The sequence below is a fragment of the Acipenser ruthenus genome, chromosome 36 (assembly GCF_902713425.1).
Source record: "Acipenser ruthenus chromosome 36, fAciRut3.2 maternal haplotype, whole genome shotgun sequence".
Lineage (NCBI taxonomy): Eukaryota > Metazoa > Chordata > Actinopteri > Acipenseriformes > Acipenseridae > Acipenser > Acipenser ruthenus.
In genome coordinates this window covers 1,729,746-1,747,790 of record NC_081224.1, presented here as the reverse complement: position 1 = coordinate 1,747,790, position 18,045 = coordinate 1,729,746, and the positions used below count along the sequence as shown (strand labels likewise).

The 18,045-nt window shown below is 39.5% G+C and overlaps 1 protein-coding gene across 1 annotated transcript; it reads left to right on the top strand.

Annotated features, from left to right (window-relative positions):
* Positions 1-905: 905 nt before the first annotated feature.
* Positions 906-17,816, top strand: LOC117402081 (retinol dehydrogenase 8). Its single transcript, XM_059008137.1, has 6 exons — positions 906-1,063; positions 10,066-10,227; positions 12,181-12,360; positions 13,085-13,178; positions 13,755-13,938; positions 15,000-17,816. Exons 1-6 carry the CDS (start codon positions 958-960, stop codon positions 15,225-15,227), a joined length of 954 nt encoding a protein of 317 aa, XP_058864120.1. The 5' UTR covers positions 906-957; the 3' UTR covers positions 15,228-17,816.
* Positions 17,817-18,045: the final 229 nt, after the last annotated feature.

Below are 18,045 nucleotides of genomic sequence, written 5' to 3'. Positions count from 1 at the left end.
CATTTATACGGAGACTTGATTACACACAGGTGGATTCTATTTATCATCATTAGTCATTTAGGTCAACATTGGATCATTCAGAGATCCTCACTGAACTTCTGGAGAGAGTTTGCTGCACTGAAAGTAAAGGGGCTGAATAATTTTGCACACCCAATTTTTCAGTTTTTTATTTGTTAAAAAAGTTTGAAATATCCAATAAATTTCGTTCCACTTCATGATTGTGTCCCACTTGTTGTTGATTCTTCACAAAAAATTACAGTTTCATATCTTTATGTTTGAAGCCTGAAATGTGGCAAAAGGTCGCAAAGTTCAAGGGGGCCGAATACTTTCGCAAGGCACTGTAAATAACACACAGTGCGATATTGTAAAGCGTTATATACAACAGGGGTAAAGCAGCATACAAATAAACCCATAATTGTATATGAGTGGAAAGCACGTACTGTACAGTACTAGATTTAAGTTTCCTTTACCTTTTCTGCTTGTATATATGCGGCCAGCAGAGGGGTCTAGAGTCAAAGTTTTCTTCCACCCCTGTTCACCGCAGTGACCCTCTGTGAGTACAGGTTTCAGATTTGATTTAAATTAATCAAATTAGACTTAACAGTTTTGTGAATTGGGCTTGTGGTGTCCTGTCTGCAGCGTTATTGCAGCGCAAGTACATTGTTAATGTTTCTCCGTCTAAAATACTGCAGTATCAGTTGGCTGAGGAGATGCACACTCAACTCAGGGAGAGAGAAAGAAAGAGAGAGAGAGAGAGAGAGAGAGAGTGAGAGAGAGAGAGAGAGAAAGTGAGAGGAGAGAGAGAGAGAGTGAGAGAGCACACAAGGTTAATGTTGTGTGTCCCTGAATGTTTAAGCAACAGCTGATTAGACAGGCCCATGTGACTGCCGTGTTGTTCCAAGTTGTGTGATCCTCTTTAGTTAAAACCCCCTCCAGTCCTCTTTCTGTCACACAGTCATGGCAAGCGACGAGCAGAAAGCTGTCCTGGTCACAGGCTGCTCCTCCGGGATTGGCCTTCGACTCGCAGTACTTCTGGCCCAGGACGCTAAGAAACGCTATCATGGTAAGGTGTGATCTCCGTCATGTTACAGATTTACAATTCTTGCAATGCGACAGCCATTCTTAACTCCGTGGGTGCCTGTGTTATAAAGGTATGGCAGCTGACCTGAGACTGAAACCTGCAAGCCAGGGTAGGGTAATAACATGTTGGGTTCAGGCTGATTTATAATCACGCTATTCTTTCGGAGTTGTAAACCCCTTTTCTCCAGAGGCTTGCAAATTATCATCTGAATGCTCGTTTCTAAAAAGAAACCTGCCTGCCAGCACGAAAAGCACTGCCAGTTCCCTGAAAGTCACTCTTCAGATACAAAGCTGCTCTTTGTGAAGAGGGACTGTTTCGCCGGGTTTAATAGCGTGGATAATTGTATGCTTCACACACTGGGCTGAAAAATGAGTGCGGTCTCCCTGATGACAATGATGCAAGTATAATCGACCAGGGATGAAAATAAGGCTCAGATTGCATAGCAGTTTGATCCATTCCTGGTTTTACTAGGAGTTGAATAAGACACACCCGAGCTTGTCAGCTAATCAAATGAAACCTGGAATGGGTGAGACTGCTACAGTTTTATTCCCATCCCTGTAGGCAGAGAAAAACAACAAAACTGTCTATGTTAGTGGCAGAAGAAAGAGTGACTCTGCAATCAATGTGGCACTGATGGGTGTATTTTGATAAAAAAAAATAAACATACGTATCTCTCTTGGCCAACTGAACTTTGGTCGCGATTTATCACGGCATCAGTGATAGCGGCAAACAAATAGTTTCTCTCCTGTTAGTTAGCCTCAACTGTGATTAAAATGACAAATCTGTACTGTAGACAGCCTATGATTTAACTACAGCAACACTGTGGAACTGTACAGTTCAACGAATTCAAAATTGCCAGAACAGTACCAAACATAGTAATTAATGTGTAGCAAAACTGGAAAAAGAAAATGTTGATAGGTTTGCACAGTAATTTCATAGGCTGACATGTTTTTCCCATGCAATGTTTGTCTACCAGAATAAAAAGGTTATTTTTTGGGTTTTTTTTAAACTCAGGTGTTCCGATAGCTTGTTAAAGTTTTTTTCCAGTTTATAATGTTTTTTTTGTTGTTGTTTTTTTACTAAGCTTTGCCATACTCTTAAACAGACTTTCACTGGGCTTTTATACACTCTGCTCTGCTTTTACAGCAGTACATAGCGATTGCTAGTTGATAATGATCAATACCAACATGATAATAACGAGTGCATTTGCAGACACTTGGGAAATGATAATTATTTCATTTAAAAATGAAACAAGAAAGTTTCTCGTGAGTTTTGAAAAGGACAAACATTCCCAGGGTAGTAGTTTGCTTTTAACAACAAAGCAATTTGAACTTTGCTTTAAGAGTCTCGTAAAAGTTATGTAAACTCAGAGAGAGAGAGAGAGAGAGAGAGAGAGAGAGAGAGAGAGAGAGAGAGAGAGAGACGCGCATTGCTCTGTTGCTGGTGTTAACGTTAATATCAACTAGGTAAGCCCATTGAAAAATGTGAGCACTAGTTATTATTATGTATATGAACTGTAAATTTGCTCTAAAACTACTACCTTTTAAGAGATGTCATGTTTTCACTTGATTAGGAACCTCATGCTATTCCTTATTAAAAAAAAAAGAAAACAGTACACACGCATACAGAGGGTTCTCATAATCACATAATAACCGCACAGTACCTGAGAGGTTAAGAATGGTGCTATACAATTGAGAGTTTAGCAGATCAAAGCTCAATGCAATCCATTACATCCAAAGGAGAAGATCAGGATGCAGAAGGCAGTTACTGTGTTCACTGTGTCCAGACAGACAGACAGACAGACAGACAGACAGATGGGTGGACACGACTGGCCCATTATCCGGCTCATTTATTGAAAGAGGACCCTAAAAATGGCACTTGAAGGATCCTTTGAGAAGTTATGTAAAGAACAGGAGCCTATCCTAGCCCACTTTGAACAGATTGCCTCCCCTGCTCTTCACCCACAATGTGACTTCTCTCTCTTTCTCATCATCCTGATAGTCTTCATCTACTTTTGTTTCCTCTTCCAGTTGTTTGTGGAAACTTATTCAGAGTGATAAGCCCTATAATGACAGTCCTAACCCATACAGGAAAATAATTGTAATTCCTTGTTACATCATAAAGGCACCTGACAAGCCCCAAAATGGTCCTTACCCTTGGGCTTCCACAGACAAGCTGGTCCTGAGTGATATTAATTTACAGGCAAAGGAATGTGCAAAATCCCTATGATTATGATCACAAGAACAACAAACCCACAGAGCGGTTTCGGTGATCGCTGACATGACTTTAGGCGTTCTCAATGAGGAAATGCTGAGCTAGAATCAAATTTAAAAGCTCTGTTCAATACATTGGTCTCTCTTATTCCTGTCCCCGCAGATTGACATGGTGTTATTTCCATACGTCAACATGCTGCTTGTCGAATTGATTGAGAGACCCATGTTGTGTTCACTGCAGGATGGGGAATGTTAGCATGCTGCCTAGGGCGGTCTGCTACACAATGCTGACATCGTTTCATTTAACAGGGTGAATTTTGACTAGTTAGGAAGAGTTTTAACAGTATACCAGTAATGCATGCTGAGGTACTGGAGAGACACTACAGCTATGGCCAAATGTTTTGCATCATCCCATAGAATTAACTTTTAAAAACTGTTTGGAAGCATCTTTTTCCTTTCATTTGGGACGCTGACATTTTTACTGCGGCCATAAACCGACGTTAAAAAATACTGTAGCAATCTCTGTTAACGCAGGCAGGCGCATCACACAGGGCGAGGCAATCCACACACAGGTGGAGGGAGGGCGGGTGCGAACCCGGGACCTCTCGCACTAAAGCATAGAGCCGATACCACTGTACAAAAGAAATGGCTCCTTTGCAAGGAGCGTATATCGGGCTTATGTCTCTGTGTGTGATTACATCACCTACCAGCCCTGCTGCTGCCTTCCCCCGTGCACACTACACTACGTTGCAAAACTAACAAATGCAACTGATTGATCACGTTAATGTGACCATTGCATAAACCGAACTCGAGCTACCGCTGTGGATGCTGGGATATGTAGTTCTTTGTCGAGTTTGATCAGCGAACACACCTTGTCCAGGACTACAATCCCACAATTCACTGCAGAGATTTCTAAAGGGAACTAAGGAAAGTGAAGAAAAAAAATCACATCAGAAGGATAAAGGAAAGACAAGTAATAAAATATAAATGAGTTTTAGTTTTTATCACGGCAGGTTCTATATTAAATAACACTGCCAGTTTGTTATTGATTGATACTCAATAATTATGCAAACAAGGGATGACAAGGGACCGCATTGATTTGTGTTGAGTAATCAACATGTTTTATTCCAAATAATGAATACCTAAACATTTCAAATTTCTTAAAGGGTATTACTTGGAAAATATGAGTTTCGACACACCCCCTACCCGCTACGCCTTGCCCCTTTTGTATAGTGGTTAAGACACTCTCTTGCAGTGTGTGTGGTCTCCAGTTGGCCCCAACCTCTGCCCTGTTGTTTTTTAAACCCCCAATGCCTATTGTAGGCCGCTGAACAATTCAAAAAGAAGTCAGTGCTGAAACAGTTCTAAAGGAAGTCAGTGCTGTAACAGTTCTAAAGGAAGTCAGTGCTGAAACGGTTCTAAAGGAAATCAGTGCTGTAACAGTTCTAAAGGAAATCAGTGCTGAAACAGTTCTAAATGAAATCAGTACTGAAACAGTTCTAAAGGAAGTCAGTGCTGAAACAGTTCTGAATGAAATCAGTACTGAAACAGTTCTAAAGGAAGTCAGTGCTGAAACAGTTCTGAAGGAAGTCAGTACTGAAACAGTTCTGAAGGAAGTCAGTACTGAAACAGTTCTGAAGGAAGTCAGTGCTGAAACAGTTTTGAATGAAATCAGTGCTGAAACAGTTCTAAAGGAAGTCAGTGCTGAAACAGTTCTAAAGGAAGTCAGTGCTGTAACAGTTCTAAAGGAAGTCAGTGCTGAAACAGTTCTAAAGGAAATCAGTGCTGAAACAGTTCTAAAGGAAATCAGTACTGAAACAGTTCTAAAGGAAGTCAGTGCTGAAACAGTTCTAAAGGAAGTCAGTGCTGAAACAGTTCTAAAGGAAATCAGTGCTGAAACAGTTCTAAAGGAAATCAGTACTGAAACAGTTCTAAAGGAAGTCAGTGCTGAAACAGTTCTAAAGGAAGTCAGTGCTGAAACAGTTCTAAAGGAAGCCAGTGCTGAAACGGTTCTGAATGAAATCAGTACTGAAACAGTTCTAAAGGAAGTCAGTGCTGAAACAGTTCTAAAGGAAGTCAGTGCTGAAACAGTTCTAAAGGAAGTCAGTGCTGAAACAGTTCTAAAGGAAGCCAGTGCTGAAACAGTTCTAAAGGAAATCAGTACTGAAACAGTTCTAAAGGAAGTCAGTGCTGAAACAGTTCTAAAGGAAGTCAGTGCTGAAACAGTTCTAAAGGAAGCCAGTGCTGAAACGGTTCTGAATGAAATCAGTACTGAAACAGTTCTAAAGGAAGTCAGTGCTGAAACAGTTCTAAAGGAAGTCAGTGCTGAAACAGTTCTAAAGGAAGTCAGTGCTGTAACAGTTCTAAAGGAAGTCAGTGCTGAAACAGTTCTAAAGGAAGTCAGTGCTGTAACAGTTCTAAAGGAAGTCAGTGCTGTAACAGTTCTAAAGGAAGTCAGTGCTGAAACAGTTCTAAAGGAAATCAGTGCTGAAACAGTTCTAAAGGAAATCAGTACTGAAACAGTTCTAAAGGAAGTCAGTGCTGAAACAGTTCTAAAGGAAGTCAGTGCTGAAACAGTTCTAAAGGAAGCCAGTGCTGAAACGGTTCTGAATGAAATCAGTACTGAAACAGTTCTAAAGGAAGTCAGCGCTGTAACAGTTCTAAAGGAAGTCAGTGCTGAAACAGTTCTAAAGGAAGCCAGTGCTGAAACAGTTCTAAAGGAAGTCAGTGCTGAAACGGTTCTGAATGAAATCAGTACTGAAACAGTTCTAAAGGAAGTCAGCGCTGTAACAGTTCTAAAGGAAGTCAGTGCTGAAACAGTTCTGAATTAAATCAGTACTGAAACAGTTCTAAAGGAAGTCAGTGCTGAAACAGTTCTGAATGAAATCAGTACTGAAACAGTTCTAAAGGAAGTCAGTGCTGTAACAGTTCTAAAGGAAGTCAGTGCTGAAACAGTTCTGAATGAAATCAGTACTGAAATAGTTCTAAAGGAAGTCAGTGCTGTAACAGTTCTAAAGGAAGTCAGTGCTGAAACAGTTCTGAATGAAATCAGTGCTGTAACAGTTCTAAAGGAAGTCAGTGCTGTAACAGTTCTAAAGGAAGTCAGTGCTGAAACAGTTCTGAATGAAATCAGTACTGAAACAGTTCTAAAGGAAGTCAGTGCTGTAACAGTTCTAAAGGAAGTCAGTGCTGAAACAGTTCTAAAGGAAGTCAGTGCTGAAACAGTTCTGAATGAAATCAGTACTGAAACAGTTCTAAAGGAAGTCAGTGCTGTAACAGTTCTAAAGGAAGTCAGTGCTGTACAGTTCTAAAGAAAGTCAGTTCTAAAGGAAGTCAGTGCTGTAACAGTTCTGAAGGAAGTCAGTGCTGTAACAATTCTATAAGAAGTCAGAGCTAAAATAAAAGGAAAAGCCTTTAATTAAGATAGAGGCCCTCTTTGGATGTCAGGCGTTAAGCTTTTCAGTTTAATAAGAAGTACATTGGCAACAGAGTTCTGTTGTGGTGCAACCGGGATCAATGGGGTTCTACACAAAGCCCAGATTTGAAACAGAGCTGAGTCTGAAATGGAAGCCCCTCATTATAAAAGATAATTTGAAGCAAAATAAGGGTGTAATTAAAGAAGTGTTAACTTGTGTCTGTTATTTCATCTCGCATTCGGAGTAGTTCAGCCTCCCTTGCATATCCATAAGTTTAGCTGTATTCATTTTTTTTTCATCGGATGCCAACTTTCTCCATATGATTGTGCGTCTCTCTCTCTCTCTCTCTCTCTCTCTCTCTCTCTCTCTCTCTCTCTCTCTCTCTCTCTCTCTCTCTCTGGTTTTTCATAGCTGTCACTGAATTACAAATGATCTTCAGAGTGACAGATTACTCACTTGTCTACACCGGGTGCAAAGTTTTCTCCGCTTTTGTCTAAAAGGGATCAGAAATGTCAACTTTTGAAAAACAAACAAACAAAAAAAAAATCTTAGGTGCAGATAAGACAATAAACACGCCTAGTTAGTTATACTTAGTTTTGAAACATTGGACCCTATTCACAAAACACCCAGGACTGTTTAAGGAACGCTTTGTTAAGGGCTGTTTTAAAATAATTAAATTAATTAACCCTATTGGAGAGGTTTTTTTTTTTTCTCAAAGTACTGTTTTTTTTTCGACACCTGTTATTTTCTAGCAGTGTTTTCTTAGTTTTTTTGTACTTTTTCTATTTTACCTTGCTGTGTATCCTTGCCTGGCTGTTACCATTATTGGTACTTACCATGGTGGTACTGTGTGCTGCAAGCCAGTGAAATAAACCCTGCATGCATGTGTGGTGTGATGCCATTTCATCCTCTGTCTCTGTGCGTGTCCACCGAACAACCCTCACCTGCCCCTACCTCCGGCCCACTGACGTGTCTTCATTCCATTTAGAAGAAAGTGGGGCAAACTTTGGACTTGGTGCACAACTTTAGTAAATGTGTCCAAAGAAGAAGACTTCTCTTGTACTTTGTATGTTATGTGCAACGCATTTTTTCTTTTGAATAGATACTATCCTGGGGAGAGAGATTTCAAGACCACACTCCATAGACCATCTGGACACAATCTAAATATCTCCAAATTCCAACCGCTAAAATTAAAAATAAAAAAACACATTCCACAGATAATTTGATCAGCTGATTTTGATGAGCTGATGGAAAACCTCTAAGCCAGAACACTTAAAGAATATGTTTTAATGAACAGAAACTCGCGGGCAATGTGAATACTGGAAACATGACTCCTGGTAAAGAGGCAAAGCCTGGAGGTGTCATAAGTGAAAGACTTCAATTTAAATTGGGAATGCTGAGTCTGTCAGTATTTTTAAATCGCTAGAGCAGTTTGGAGCTCTTTTGGCTTGCTATGCAAGGTGTTGCAAGTGAAAGATTCAAAGAGTTCATAAATAGTGCCAGGCTGCATCTGTAAACAGGACAAGCAGGACACACTGCAGCTATGGCATCTATAAGCATCACCCTATAGAATGAAACCTGCTGAATAATGTTACGTTCACATATTGAATTACATACCTCTTTGTAGTTGATGAAAAACTGACACAAAATGAAAAAAAAACAGGGATGTCAATAAGACTCCTATTGCACAGCAGTTTCACCCATTCCAGATTTTAATACAAGCTGTCACATTTCGAAATCTAACATAAAATACAGTACTACTATTATGGCTTCCGTTAGACTTTCGCGATATCATTTTGTAGTTTTATTTTTTTATTACACAATGTTAAATAAAAATATATAAATTCTGTTCATATGTTTTTTTTTTTAATGATGTCTCAATCCTAAAATTCTAGGTGATGCAAAACTTTTAGCCAGAGCTGTAGGGTTCGACAACCAGAAATGAATGCAGTTGTGTCTCCACTTCGACTTTGATAGGATGTCTCAATTAAACTGAAAAACAAACTCACTTTCATTACCGTGTACAGTATGGGTTGTCTTTCGAGAGGCCTATACCTCTAACTGTAAATACTAGATTCATTCATTCTCGGCTTACTGTGTAATTGATTGAAGCGCTAAGGTCTCAGTGCGTAGCCTTTTAAATCTTGTTTGGGGTTAAAGCAGATTAACTGAGAGAGGTCTGTAATCTCTCTGAAGCGGTGTGTGTGAGGTGTTCTTACACAACAATACAATCTGTGCTAATCTGAGGCTCAGGGTTATTGTTGTGGTCAGTTTGGTGTTAGGAGATGGGGGATGGGGGGTGGATGATTGGGGGGGGGGGGGGGGTTCTGTACAGCTCCTGTAACCGGGGCAACACATGCACCATTATAGAGAATGCCAAAATTAGCCATGGAACTCCACTATTAGTAATCGTCTATTACATCCCTTGAAGGTACACTGTGCAATAATATGAATTTCAGGGTATTTTTTTTTTATTTTTCTCATTAATTAAACAATAATAATTTTACAATACTAAGGGCAACAGCTATTTACTCCAAATCATCATTATAACTTTTTTTTTTCCTAAAAGGATAAACTCTGCCCCAATAAAGTTGCCACACCAGATATGATATAAACAACTAGACTTTTTAACTTTGTTGGGATCTTGTAAGCAGTCTTAAGTTGTTTAAAATCGGAAATGGTGTTTTTACAGATAAAAATGACACTAATGACGCTTTGGAGTAAAACGCTTTGAACCCTTTACTTTTGAACACACGTCATTTTAAAGAGCTGCTTGATATGAATCTGCCATATCAGAGTAAAGGAATGCATTCGTCTTGCTATCTGAGAGTAACTTTACATATCTATGTCTGTTTACAGCCGTCACATCCTGGCGACTTCTAAAACTCTTAAGCAACCCTGTGGCCTCAATAAAGAATCATGTCAAAGCCAGGGATGGAAATAAGACTCCCACTGCATAGCAGTTTGATCCAGTCCTTATTTTACCGGGAGTTTAATAAGACACACCTGTTACCTATGCACACTGTGGCTAATCAAGCTTGTATTAAAATCGGGAATGGGTGAAACTGCTGTGCAATAGGAGTCTTATTGACATCCCTGTAAACCCCAAGCACAGCTGGTACACCAGAGTGTAACCATTAACCTGTCCCCCCTGCAACACTCTGGCTCTAGCGGCTATTATCATTTAATCATATAGACTAGCTGAGTGGATTTCTACTAAACTTTATCGTTCTATCTACAAACATATATTTTTAAACAGGTTAAAAAAATCAGATTGCTTGCTAGATAGCAGTGCTTTGTGAAACTGGCCCCCGGATCTCATTGAAACGTTCCCTTGGCTTCTTGCATTTGCCAGTTACCGCTACCATGAGAGACCTGCGGAAGAAAGACAAGCTGGAGCAGGCAGCCGGCGACACGCTCAACAAGACCCTGAGCATCCAGAGGCTGGACGTGTGCAGCGACGAGTCGGTGGCAGAGTGCCTGAACAACATGAAGGACAGGAGAGTGGACGTACTGGGTGAGACAACAGCAGCTCATCCATTCTACAAGCTTCCCATAGTAAAAGCACAGCAAAGTGTAATACAGCACAGAGAAAGCATGGTAAAGCATAGGCATGCATTGTAAAGCACAGATAAAACATGGCAAAGGAAAACAGTGTAGAGCACAAAGAGGTATGGTAAAGCATATTAAAAATAATATATTGCAAACTAACCCCTATAAAGGCTTCCCCACAGTAAACATACAGCAAAGGGTAATAAAGCACAGTGAAAGCATGGTAAAGCATAGGGAAGCATGGTAAAGGTTCTGAGTCCTAGCAGAGCTTTGTGAATGACAGGCAGCCCACATTTCTTCTCTAAGTGTGCATGCCAGGGGTAATATAGAGAGGAGAAATGTGTGTCAGACATACAATTACTGAGTAAATCATATAATCCTGCCAGCACAGAATTAGACTGCTCCTGTAGAAGAATGACTGTGGAGTGTCACAGAGGGTGTTTGCTAAGCATAGGTGCACTATGTTTTCCTATTTCGAATTCGGAAATGTATACCATAGCGCCATCTCCTGTTCATTAACTACATGCAAACCAGCAATTATTTAGAGGAACAATTCATCTGAAACTTTAGTAGAAATAATCATTACAAAAAATAAATGCATTTCTACCCATTTGACAGAAATAGGCTAAGGCAACTTCAAGATGTCTTTTTTGTGGGTCAGTTCTGGAAATGTAATTTTTATGCCGTTCCTTCCGATGGTGTATACTGCCACCCGGTGCTCAAAGATCAAACTACAACCTGTTCAATACACAAAGGGTCATATCCATGAAGCACTTACCAATTATGCACCTTTTTTTGGTTGTTTTTTTTTTTGTAAAATGAAACAACAAACTGCTACTGTTTTATAACCATGGTGCATTAATGACCTCTTAAAATCAGCCCATGTGCTTTTGATCTGAAGATTTTTACTATCAATATTTTGTTTTCTTTTGAGGAAAAACTGTGCTTTTCAAATGCTTTGTGAATGTCCCAAAAGCTTTACCACTACCCTACTCAAGTGCATAAACTTAGAAGTTATTTAAACACAGTTTTATATTCATTACTAGGCAAGTTTGCCATAGTATTGGAATAGCAAAGTGTAATGAAGCACATTGAAAGCATGGTAAAGCACAGGTAAGCATGGTTAATCGCTTCAGGTACGCAAGGTAGTGAGCGCTTGCTGTTCAAACGGTTTCTTCTTAAAATGCATCTGAGAGTGACTCAAGTATCACGAGGAGAAAACTGACCATTTGGATGACCAGATCCAACCTGTCAGTACATGTTGCAAAATTAAGAAAATTAGCATTTTTATTTGTGGGACATATATGTCCCTTGTACCTCAAACGGTTAAGCACAGAGAGGTATGGTAAAGCATATTATAAAAAAACACGGCACACCATTATTATTATTTATTTCTTAGCAGATGCGCTTATCCAGGGCGACTTACAATTGTTACAAGATATCACATTATTTTTACATACAATTACCCATTTATACAGTTGGGTTTTTACTGGAGCAATCTAGGTAAAGTACCTTGCTCAAGGGTACAGCAGCAGTGTCCCCCACCTGGAATTGAACCCACGACCCTCCGGTCAAGAGTCCAGAGCCCTAACTATTACTCCACACTGCTCCACCATGGTAGCCTATGGTAAATGCATAGTATAACAAAGGAGAAAGCATGGGAAAACTACAAAATTACTGTGCAGAATACAGTGGTAAACTTTTATAAGGGGTAAGACAAGTACTATTCTATTCACACTGCATCTCTGCTATTAATAAAATGCTGTTCTATTTAGATTGCATCTGAGCTGTTGTGATCCTGCACATTTACTGTGGTACAGTTTTATAAAAGGTGCTGCTGCATTATGACTTCATTTTCTGAAATTCAGAAGTGAACAGTACGGTACTGCAAGTGCGCGCTCCCGTGTCTTGTTCGCAGTAAACAACGCTGGGGTCGGTCAGATCGGGCCCATCGAGAGCTTGAGCATGCAGGACATGCAGAAGGTGTTCGAGACGAACTTTTTCGGGGCGGTGCGGATGATAAAAGCTGTGCTGCCGGACATGAAGAAAAGGAAGAGCGGCCACATCGTCACGATGAGCAGCGTGATGGGGCTACAAGGTAAGGACTGGAGACGTCACCAAGGTCCCAGTGTTTCAGCAACTGGAATGCTGGGACAGGGGGGCAGGGGTTCCCTTCCTCAAGAACATTTTTTGGACAAATATGATCTAAATGATTAAAATGACATTTTGAATCCATAAAAGATAAGGAAACAACAAGATTGGTTTGTTTAAAATCATTTGCCACTTGAATTCAGAACCCATCAATGAAGGGAGTGTACAGCTATGGCCACAAGTCTGGCATCACCCTATAGAATGAACTGATTTTGCTTCATAAAGTCGAATGAAACCTGCTGAATAATCTTACGGTAACAGACACAGACACTTCCTCTGGGGTTTTCTGTTCATTAAACATGTTAAACTTTTTAAAACATAAATAAGCTGCATTTTGATTGCCCTTTCTTACACCTTAGACTGCAGATCCTTGCAGTCTTTTCCATTGAAAGCCTTAAATGGGACACTACAAAAGAACTGTATGGCAGAGCTCAATGAAGCAATCAATCAAAAACTTTATTTAGTCAACTAAGAACAAAATTTTCATTTACAATGACGACCTTGTAAGAGACTCACACCAGAACAGCAAATAACATCAAACACAATAAATAAGGGTTTAAAAAACGCTAAAAATCAATCATAAAACATACAATCATAAGCCACACATATAATGATGGAGCCAGATTTCTATAGGATCATACCTGCCGGATTACAATGGCCATTTCTTTCAGGTATTGTCTTCAATGACGTCTACGCGGCCTCCAAGTTCGCGATGGAAGGGTTCTGTGAAAGCCTTGCTGTCCAGCTGCTGAAATTCAATGTGAAGTAAGTAAAGGCAGATCTAGCTGGACAGAACTGCTGGATAACAACCTTTGATTGAATTTAAAAGCATGTTTTCTCTAGTGCATCAAAAATTGCTTCTCGAAAGACTGAAATAAGAGGGGGACGCATAAGAGTGTTGCACGGCGCAACACTAATATGCTTCCCCGCCTCAGCCAAGAGGAGCCTTTTTCGAAACAATTTTTGCTGGAATAATAACAGCAATAGTACAAAAAAGCATTAGAGGATATTAAACAGTGAATAAACTGAATAACAGGATACTACAAAATGATATAAAACATTCCCAAAAGTTTCTAATTTTTGTATTCGGATTTTCCAGTAAAATATTCAGTTAATGCACAAATATGGAAAAAAGTTTAGCATCACCCTATAGAATGAACTAATTTTGAAACCTGCTGAATAATGTCCCGTTAACATATTGAATTACGTACTGCTTTGTAGTTTTCCATATACTTAACGGAAAAACTGACAAAAATAAAAGATTTAAATTATCTTCATACATATATAGTATATAGTATTACACAAGATGTGCTGGCTTGCTGAATCTCCTGTTCTCCGCAGTGTGTCTCTGATTGAGCCGGGCCCTGTGAACACAGAGTTTGAGATGAAGCTGATGGAGGAGGTTGGGAAGTCCCAGTTTCCGGGTGCGGACGCAGAAACTGTACGCTACTTCAAGGAAGTCTACCTGCCCGCTTCCCATGAGATATTCACCACCCTGGGCCAGAGCCCTGACACTGTCGCCAAAGTGAGAAGCGCTGTTTGAACCCACTGATGTTTTCAATACGGGACCACAAACTCAGCCGTGGGTTAGGGGCTCAGTGACCAGGAATCTGCGTCAAACCAGAGCTTGAAGAGATTTCATTAGAAATCTCCTTTAGTGCAAGTAGTTAGAGAGCTTTGATATAGAAGCAGTGTGAACAGGTTTCCACAGGTTTCAAGGCAGGAGGAAGCTGGTCTGCCCCACTAGTCCAGGTTTTTCTTTCAATCAGTTCTCTTTCTTTTTATTTATAGACACAGACAGGACAGCAAGATCTACAGCTGCACTGTAGCCACGCACTCTTAAAGTCTCAAGTGCACTAGAAAACCAAGCATGCTTAAATATTCACAGAACACACTGTTGTAGATCACTGAACATCCCACTCAGTCTAGTAGAAAACTATTGAGTGAAATGGCAGTGAGTTTTCTATTGTAATGATTTGAATGTTAACAGTATATTTTGATCTCCTGTTAGTTACTGGATTGGACACTGTTCTGTTATGTTTTTACACCACTGCACACTTATTTCACAAAAGTTAAAACACACCCAATAAAGTTTCCAAACCACAAATAAACAACTCAGGCATTGAATGCTGGGGCTTGTTGGGTATTAAAGGGTATATAAGGACCTTTTTTATTTTATTGTGTTACATGTTCCCACAACTGTTTAAGTAAGGTGTGTGTATTGTTTTAAGTTTTTTTTTTACATCTTGACCACTTTTTTTCTCTTTTAAATTGCAGTGTTTTCTGGCTGTTTCTAGTATAGCTCCAAGATGGCCTCTCATGTATTTCTCAGAACTACATTTTCCCATCATCCTCCTGCTCACTGGTAAATCCATCTCAGTTACATATGTGAGCAGGAGGATAATGGGAAATGTAGTTTGAGAGGTCCATGCGGATACATGTGAAGCCATCTTTTGATTCAGAATTGGTCATTGGTGCTTTTAACCTTAAAGCAAAAAAAGCATGTGCTTATGATTGTTTGCGGGTTTGATAATGTAGCCCTTGATGAACACTGCAAGATCATCCATTTCTTCTTCTTCCTTCAAGGCAGCAATGCAGGTGATTGGGATGAGGCTGCCGAGGCTCCGCTACCAGACCAACCCGCTGTACACGCCTCTGGTGGCTCTGAAGTACGCGGACGAGTCGGGGAGCCTGTCGGTGCGTACCTTCTACAACCTGCTCTTCAACTTCGGACCCCTGTTCCACCTCAGCATGAACCTGATCAAGTGCATCACCTGCAACTGCTTCAGGAGGGGGGCAGTGTCTCCCAGCTGAGAGTGGAGCCCATCAGACAGAGGGAGGCTGTGATGGTGGCCCCAGCCTCCAGAGGGTGCAGCCCAGCCGACTGGAGAACAAAGGCCAGTCCTTATAAACCCATAAACCCGTCTCAAGTATCGCTGCATTCAATTAGTGTGGCGGGCAGCCAAACGTTTTGCATCACTCTACAGAATTAACTAATTTAATAAAGTCGAATGAAACCTGCTAAATAATGTTAACAGACTGAATTACACACCGCTTTGTAGTTTTCCATATACTTAACGGAAAAAACTGGGACTTTTTAAATCGAACATGAAATACTATACTACTGTCATGGCTTCCTGACGGTAGACTTTTGCGATGTCGTTTTGTAGTTTCTTTGATTACATGATGTTAAATAAAAGATCAATTCAAAACAATGTAACAAAGGTCCACACTCATAGGAAAAAACTAATTAATTCAAAAAAGTCATTTTCATTATTTAGTCTTCATTTCACAACTTAATTTTTTTTAAAGAACAAACAGATTAAAAGTTCTAATCCACAAAGAAAAATCACAAACATGTTTCAGCCAAAAAGGCTTCATCAGTGTGTATACACACAGCTTCAATACCTCGATTTAAATACACTGAGTTTAACAGGTAATTACAATAAAGTGTTAGTTCATGGACATGCAACAGAAATTACCAATTGATTTGCCACACCTGGTATATCACAGATATTTGTTCATCAATTTTCGATTAGGTTCTAAAACTGCTATCTCAGTGTAATTTACATACAAAATGAAACATTCCAAAAATTGAATTACAGACCTCAATTAATCTTAAAACAAAAATGAGGTATCGTTCATAAAAAAGTACCAAATCTAATTCTTAATTTAATCCATTGGGTACCATAAAGTTAAATAAAAGATCTAAATTATGTCCATATAGTTTTTATTTATTTATTTTTTTTAAATGATGTCTCAAACCTAAAATTCTAGGGCAGTGCTTCCCAAACGCGGTCCTGGAGAGCCCTTATCCAGTACGCTTTGTAGGTCACCCTAAATCGCTAATTTCTAAAGACTGGGAACACATGGAAGTTATTGATCAATTAAGCAAATAACTTGTTCAATTAAGGGAACTCTGGTCATTGGGCCAGTTTGCATGCTGGGAAAATGTCATGACTTGTTTACTGTCATGATTTATTTAAGGTGGTACGGTCTGGATTACAATTTTAGTCAGTTTTGGTTTATGTTTAGTTTATGTTTTAATACAAATGTAATACATTATACAAAAATCAAATACAACATGAAGTTTCAAAGCAGGAATTGTTAAACAAACCAAAACTATGTAAAATTATAATTCAGCCGTACCACCTTAAATAAGTCATGACAGTAGACAGATAAGTCATGACATTTTCCCAGCATGTAATCCAGGCCATTGAGGGCTGAAAAGGGTAGTTCATTTTTTGTACCAAATGATCTCTAAATGACTTCATTTAATAACACCTGCTTAATTGAGCACAATGAAATTGTTCCAGGTGTTAAGAAATTGATGATTAAAGGTTACCTATAAAACCTGCTGGATAGGGGCTCTCCAGGACTGGGTTTGGGCAGCACTGTTCTAGGGGATGCAAAGCTTTGAGCTGTAAAGTCAGTGCAAACCTGCTACCCTGAAGTCAGCTTCATGAAGAGTCCTCTAGATTGGAAGGCAGGGTTGTACCTTGATGGGACCCCTTCGCTCCATCACAGACGTCACCAGACACGGAGCCATGGGGAGCATTTGGAACTGATTGTAGGGTGCCATTGCTGATAAAAAAATTTAAAAAAAGTTGGTCGGAACGCGTATTGATGCAACGATAACTGGAGTACGCAATCTATTTAGCTTTGGTTGCGTGTCTCTTTTCACCTGTGTATTTTCCATAATGACCTTCGTTCGGTTCAGGGAGGAGAGGATTTGATACGTTATTATTGCACAATATATTATTATTATTATTATTATTATTATTATTAATTTATTTATTTCTTAGCAGACGCCATTATCCAGGGCGATTTACAGTCGTAAACAAATACATTTCAGTTTTGATCTTTTATTTAACATCATGTAATCAAAGAAACTACAAAGCGGCGTGTAATTCAATATGTTAACGTAATCAGCAGGTTTCATTCGACTTTAAGAAGCAAAATTTGTTCATTCTATAGGGTGATGCAAAACTTCTGGCCAGGTCTGTAAGGACAATTCACTAATCCAGACACGGTCAGGTTTCAGAATGTTGATTCAGTGTGAATCTGCAGCACCTGAAAAACGAAGCTACAATCTAAAAGCTGCTAAGCAAGTTATAGCTGAGAAAGGACTAATGCTGTCTAAATGTTACCCTTCAGCAGATCAGGGGGGGATTAGGCACCTGCAATTATCCAAATCGCGGGAAACGCACCGCGAAAATGAGTCTCCCTCCCCTCACAATTAACTTCCCATTACAGTAAGTGGAAAAGTATTCCAGATAACATCTTACAGTATGTTTTTATGTCTAATCACATTTCCAATGATTTGTAGGAATGCGCCTGAAGCTAAATGACATTTGTTACGCGGACCTTAGAAAGACAAATAAACCGGAATGCTTTGCCACATTTTTTTTCGTGCACTTGTCTTTATTTTTGTTGCTATTTGGTTGTAAGGCGTGTCTGTGAATGAATTCGTATATAATATATTTTGACATGTATATTTTTCGGTTGGAGCTCACTGTGTGTACATTAGTATAGAATTGTTATTACTGGAAACAAACTGACCACTTTGTAAAAACCTTAAAGGGTACTTTTTATTGTATTGTGTTACGTGTTGCTACAACTGTTTACGTGA

Coding starts and splice junctions, on each gene's coding strand:
- LOC117402081 (XM_059008137.1), top strand. CDS start 958: ATGGCAAGCGACGAGCAGAAAGCTGTCCTGGTCACAGGCTGCTCCTCC. Junction 12,361..13,084: donor CAGCGTGATGGGGCTACAAG/GTAAGGACTGGA, acceptor CATTTCTTTCAG/GTATTGTCTTCAATGACGTC. Junction 13,939..14,999: donor GCCCTGACACTGTCGCCAAA/GTGAGAAGCGCT, acceptor TCTTCCTTCAAG/GCAGCAATGCAGGTGATTGG.